The 5,971-nt window shown below is 36.0% G+C and overlaps 2 protein-coding genes across 2 annotated transcripts; one reads left to right on the top strand and one right to left on the bottom strand.

The window, feature by feature from the left end:
* The first annotated feature begins 309 nt into the window (after nucleotides 1-309).
* Nucleotides 310-3,359, top strand: LOC123306692 (protein ANTAGONIST OF LIKE HETEROCHROMATIN PROTEIN 1-like). The gene is made up of 4 exons (XM_044888811.1): nucleotides 310-529; nucleotides 674-1,010; nucleotides 1,956-2,125; nucleotides 2,537-3,359. The coding sequence occupies exons 2-4, from the start codon at nucleotides 688-690 to the stop codon at nucleotides 3,190-3,192; spliced, it is 1,149 nt and encodes a 382-aa protein (XP_044744746.1). The 5' UTR covers nucleotides 310-529; nucleotides 674-687; the 3' UTR covers nucleotides 3,193-3,359.
* Nucleotides 3,360-3,381: 22 nt separating this feature from the next.
* Nucleotides 3,382-5,625, bottom strand: LOC123306702. The gene is made up of 5 exons (XM_044888822.1): nucleotides 5,264-5,625; nucleotides 5,066-5,164; nucleotides 4,425-4,520; nucleotides 3,883-4,260; nucleotides 3,382-3,725 (listed from the first exon to the last, which is right to left on the bottom strand). Exons 1-5 carry the CDS (start codon nucleotides 5,358-5,360, stop codon nucleotides 3,505-3,507), a joined length of 891 nt encoding a protein of 296 aa, XP_044744757.1. The 5' UTR covers nucleotides 5,361-5,625; the 3' UTR covers nucleotides 3,382-3,504.
* Between the last annotated feature and the right edge of the window lie 346 nt (nucleotides 5,626-5,971).

Here is a 5,971-nt window from a genome sequence, read left to right as displayed (position 1 = left end):
ACTAATTTCAAAATTATTTAATGAGTAATATAAAATGCAACACACCCCTTTCGTTTTTTCTTTCTTTTTTGTTTTCAGATTCATTCACTTCGTATCGAGTCGTCATGTCGAGAGTACGTGGTATTAGCTGCTCTCTGTGTTCAAATAAGATTGATCGATACGACGATCCAATTTGTTGTAAATCATGTGATTGTAATTTTCATATCAAGTGTGTCAATATTTCCTTGGAAGATTTTACCAAAATGCGTGAAAATGCTGATTTTAATGGATGGATTTGCCAATCCTGTGAAAAGCCATCAAGTGGTAACACTAAACGCGTTCGGCATTGACATCTCAGATCAGAGAGATTTTTGTTCACGTGACTCCAGATATATCTGACAAATCTGAAATAATCGAACGATCTAGATTAAAAATTGACAACTGCCAAATTGACCGTTTTTTTGGTATTGTTTATGACTGCAAACCACATTTTGAACGATTTTCCCGGATAGTTTGAAATAAAAATAAATCATTTTGCAGATCAATATCGGTAAGTAATGTTACTCTGATTCATTTTAAAGTATTAGTCCATGATTGTGATGATTACATTTCAAGTCCAGATCTGTTGTAAAAGAAAATTGAATTTTCTTGAAAGATAGGGCAATCGGGAAAATAAAATTATATTATATTTTAGAGATATTAGATATTATGGCTGAAGGTGGAATTAGAAATGATGTAAAGGTTGCCATCCTAACAGTGGCACACGGCAATTTTTTGTTTGATGAGGATGAGGATGAAGTAGATGTAAATGTTAATGAGAAGGTCGAGAATTTTGCTGAACTGATTGTGCCTCAGTACTCTGACAAACAGTTTCAGCAACACTTCAGAATGAAACCGAGTACATTTGAAGATTTTCTGCAGAAATTAAGCCATGTGTCTCATAAGTCTGTTGGTCCAGGGCCTTCAGAAATTAAGATTGAAAAGCAGGCAATGATCACTCTTTGGTGTTTGGCCAACATGGAAAGTTTTCGGTAAATAAAAAAAATTTATAGAATGCATTGAGCATACATAATACATTTTATTTATATATATATATAACTGGTTAAGCTGTGCCAACATGTACTACTCTGCCAAAAAAGTATCGGGAAATTTTAAATAAAACGCACAAATATGTATTAAACTTCTTCAATATTTAGAGAATCTCCTTCGAAATATGCTCCATTTGAAGCGATACACATGTGCCAACTTTTTTTCCAATCATGGAAACATTTTTTATAGGCGCTTTCAGGGCAGGCCTTCGGCTGCTTCTGCGAATTTTCTTTTATGGCGTCTATGGAGTCAAATCCGGTTCCCCGGAGCGGTAATTTCAGTCTGAAGAAAAGAAAAAAGTCAAACGGTGCTAGATCAGGCGAATAAGGTGGCTGGTCGATGGTATTTATCGAGTGTTTGGTTTTAAAATCGCTAATAATCGTGGCTCGATCAGTTGGTGCGTTATCGTCATGCAAAATCCACGAATTGTTTTGCCACAAATCCGGCCGTTTACGGCGAATATTTTCACGCAAACGTCTCAAAACAAGTAAATAGAAGTTCTTATTGACCGTTTGACACAATTTCCTTGATTTTTTAGACGTTATCGATGGTTGAAGAGGTCGACGGTCGTCCTGAACGAGGCAAATCTTCTACGGTCTCCTGATCGTTTTTAAAGACTTTGTACCTTTCGTACACTTGGATTTTCGATAAAATAGAGTCTCCATAAGCCATTTCTAGCATTCGCAACGAGTCAGTACACAAAATTCCGTTCAAAACACAAAATTTGATACAAATCCTTTGTTCAATATTTTTTCCTCATTTTGGCATAGTAATTACGGACAGTCCTACCAACATACAGAAACTGGAAATACTTAAAAATACTCACCGCGGGCAATTTAAATGAGAATTTCCGGATACTTTTTCGTCAGAGTGTATATTTATTTTAGCTCTGTAGGAGATAGATTTGGGGTGACCAAATCCACCTGCTGGGAGGTGTTATATCGGACATGCCACAGAATACTGGCAACGAATGAAATTTTCAAAATAATCTGCTGGCCAACAGGGGAGAGAGCATTATCAATAATGCAGTCTTTTCAAGCACTCAGTGGATTAAATGGTATGTGATTGATTTTATATAACATTTTTTTTCACGACTCGTATCAGTTAACATTTTCCGGCAATCACCTTTTTTCAGAATAGGACTACCTCGGCGGGTACCGAGGTTTTAATTGTTTTATAGGTTTCTCGTCTTCGAGTCTCAACTCGGAACTATGAAAAATTTGTTTCTTGAGGATGGACGAAGGGTTTGGCAACAGAATCCACGAAGGATTCTCTTCTTCTTTTCCGGGCTTAGTAATCTTAGTGAAATAATACGTACATATCCTCAAGATAACTACCTAGGTTCGAACAGTAATATTGAAGAACCTATTGAAATATCATTATATACACGTATTAATTTCTGTGGAGAACTATACTACTATAACCTACTAGGTAGAAATTATATCACTGAACAATTTCATTATTTCAGGGGTGTTAGGTTGCATTGATGGCAGCCATATAAAGATCTTGCCACCGAAGAATTACCCAAACTCCTATTGCAATAGGAAGAATTTTCATTCAATTTTGCTACAAGGGGTTTGTGATAATAGGAAACTGTTCACCCATGTTTATGCTGGAGAGCCGGGGTCAATCCATGATAACAGACTTTTTGAAAAGTCGGACTTATTCACTGGCATTGAAAGTAGAGAGCTGGTTTTTCCGCACGATAGCCACATGCTAGGTGACTTAGCATACAAACTGAGAAGCTACCTAATGGTTGGTTTCAAAAATAATGGAAATTTGACGAACCGGCAGAAAAATTTCAATTTCAAACTATCAAAGGCAAGAGTAGCAATAGAAAACGCATTTGCTCTTTTGAAGGGACGGTTTCGCCGTTTGAAATACATGGAGACTGTGAGATTAGATTTAATAGCATTATTAACTGTAGTGGCATGCATACTACACAATATTTGCATACTTCAAGGAGAAAATCCATTGGATATTATAAATCTTGAAGAGGAACTTGAAGAAGAAAGAAGATCGAGTAATATTGCCATGTATGACCTTCCTGAAAATAACCAGCCAGCTGTAGCTAAGAGACTATCAATTATGAATGCATTAGAGCTAGATCAACAATTTGTGTAAAATAGAAAAATAATGAAATGTTTGTTTTACCTACCTCAGCTTTATTGTATATATTTTATATCGATTATTCAAATTAGTGTAGCATTTTAGTGTTTTTAATGGGGAAATTCAAAGGTGGTAAATACTGTGAATTTGATAGAAATGTTTGGATTTTGAGACTGTTCAGGGATGGCATAAAATAAAACATAATTTTTCCAAAATGAGTTGTTTTTATTGCAATATTTTTACATTCTTCTTATAGGAACTGAAAGTTTCTTGATACATATTTCAGAACAAAATAATAAAAATAATAGTAATTTTATGAAAAAAACATCATTCCGCATAAGAGTGACTTGCTGAACAAGATCCCTCTACTGCTTTTGTCAATCTCTCTAAAAGATCAAGATAGCGATCTTGCCTAGCCATTTTTTCTTTATGTCTTCTTTCATTAGCATTTTCTGCTAATTTTCTTTTTCGTATGAATGAGGACTGATAGCTTGTGCTTGGAGTGGTGACTATCTCACTATTTGTGGTTACTATTTCAACATTACTTCCTAACAAAAAAAAATATTTCACAATCAATGGATTTTCATCAAGTATGGGTCACATCAATTCAATACCTATGTTGATGTATAGTGTAGTGAAAAAAATATTTTAGAAATGTGATTAATAGGAAATTATTGCACTATTCTTTTAATCAGAAAAAACTACCTCCAGTTGTTCTTTCTCCTAGAATATTTGTCCTTTCACCAAGTACATGCAGTCCCACTCTACTGGAACATGTTGCTGGCGAATTAATTTCGGGTCTTGAAAATAAAAGTTCATTCATTTGATCAAAATACTTCCACTCCTTTCTGTTGTTACCAGATTCTTCATTGTGCTTTTTTATGGTCTTGTAAGTATGTTTTAGGCCCTTAAATTTAGTATCACACTGTTGAATTTCAAATTTTTGATTGAAACATTGTGACAGTTCCTTAGCAATCTTCTGCCACACATATTTCTTCACACTATTTTGGAACTCTTTCTCGTATTTGCCACAAAGTTGAATCAACATAAGGGTAGCCTCATGACTCCAAAGCTTGGTGTTCTCTAGAAAAGAGACAAAATAATTTAAATAAAGAGTCGTCATGTGAAGTGGATGTTTTTGAATGTTTCAACAATCCTATGGTTTTCTTATTTATATCATTTTTTGGTGTTATGAATATATTTTTGTATTTAAATGTATATATTGGAATTTTTTTTTAAATTATTACCTTGAATTGAGGTAGGCTCAGGTATTGGCACTCTGGCAGGGCTTGGGCATTCTATTGGCAGCTCTTCACTGCTAACGTGTGGTGTTTCGAACAAATCTAGAATCAAATAGTTATCGAACAATATAACAGTTTCAGCAGAGATTACTGTAACGGGGTACCATACAATTTGGAGTATGATACAAGAGCTTAAGCTGCGTTTACATTAGCGAAATTGCGCGAGGAAATTTCGCCTAGTGTAGACGTGGTCCACAATCTCCGTACTGACTGCGAAACAAAAACTGAAGGCGGCTCGCTGTACTCGCGAAAGATTTCGCTCTTAATTGCGCTTTGTTTTGGGAACTGCGAAATTTCACTCGATGAGAGTAATTGATGCCCGAGTGATTTTCGCGAGGAAATTTCGTTAATGTAAACGCAGCTTTAGGAACGTTACAGGACCCTTATGTTGGGGTATCATCTCCCATAAATATATCAGTGGTTATTCATTATGAAATAGGAAAAAACGAGAAAGAAATTCCAAAAACTTCTGAAACATTATTGAACATTGTTTCACTTGAATGTGCTTGGAGTTGTAACAGGGGGTTCACCACAGGGTTGCCCCTCTTGTTCCAACTCTAAAGTCTACCTCGTAAGAAATTCCTCACCTGGAGTTTGGGACATAAATACATTCGTATTATTGTATATATGCATCGTCTCCTCTTTCTCCTTTTGCATTATGAGTAATCGTGTGGCGAGTGCTATATCTGAAAAATAATACATAGATATGTGAAAAATCATATTTCCACCAAAATCCTTCTAGAAAATTAAATAATTTCTTCGAAATCATCTATTTTCATACTTACTTCCTTTTCCGATTATCTCATTATATTCCTCATCACTTACGCAGATTCTGTACGTTTTCTGTTGTTCTTCATCCCGCAGTTCAATTTGAAGCGACATTCCGGACAAAAATGCAAAATACAGAACAGCAAACTTGCGCAAGACGCAAAATACAAATATCAAATAATGTCAAATGTCAATCAACGCTCGCCCACTTTCGATTCATCGTTTCCCTCCGTCTCTCGGGGCCGAGCAAAAAGATTTCATCCGGATACTTCGGACGTGAAATGTCGAACGAAACAGATTTACCTCCCCTACATCTAGATGTAATTATCGAACGATAATACGTGCGTCAGACACATCCGATGTCAATGCCGAACGCATTTACTGTGTGCCCCCCGCTGGATTCCGCTTCTGAGCCTCTTGAATTGAGTCCAATTATTTTTAAGGCTATTCAAGATGCATTAAGACCTTTGCATTTCGAATTAAACAACTTGAGGAATGTAATTGTTACTCAAAGTAAACAAATTGATTCGCTCACTGAAATAATCCAAACATTCGCTGCAGGAAAAAACGCTCTCTCGTCCGCAGCGGCATGTGTACGGGATGTCACAGCTGACGTTGAACCTCGGGAATCTTCAACAGGTGCATGGAATCTCCCAACAGATACGGTGATGAAACATACGTCTAGTAATGATAAATTTGTTCAATCTACAGGCGGTCCGAATGAT

The sequence above is a fragment of the Coccinella septempunctata genome, chromosome 2, assembly GCF_907165205.1.
Source record: "Coccinella septempunctata chromosome 2, icCocSept1.1, whole genome shotgun sequence".
In the NCBI taxonomy this organism is placed as follows: Eukaryota; Metazoa; Arthropoda; class Insecta; order Coleoptera; family Coccinellidae; genus Coccinella; species Coccinella septempunctata.
The sequence above is the reverse complement of the archived record's forward strand: the minus strand, read 5'-3'. Positions and strand labels throughout refer to the sequence as shown.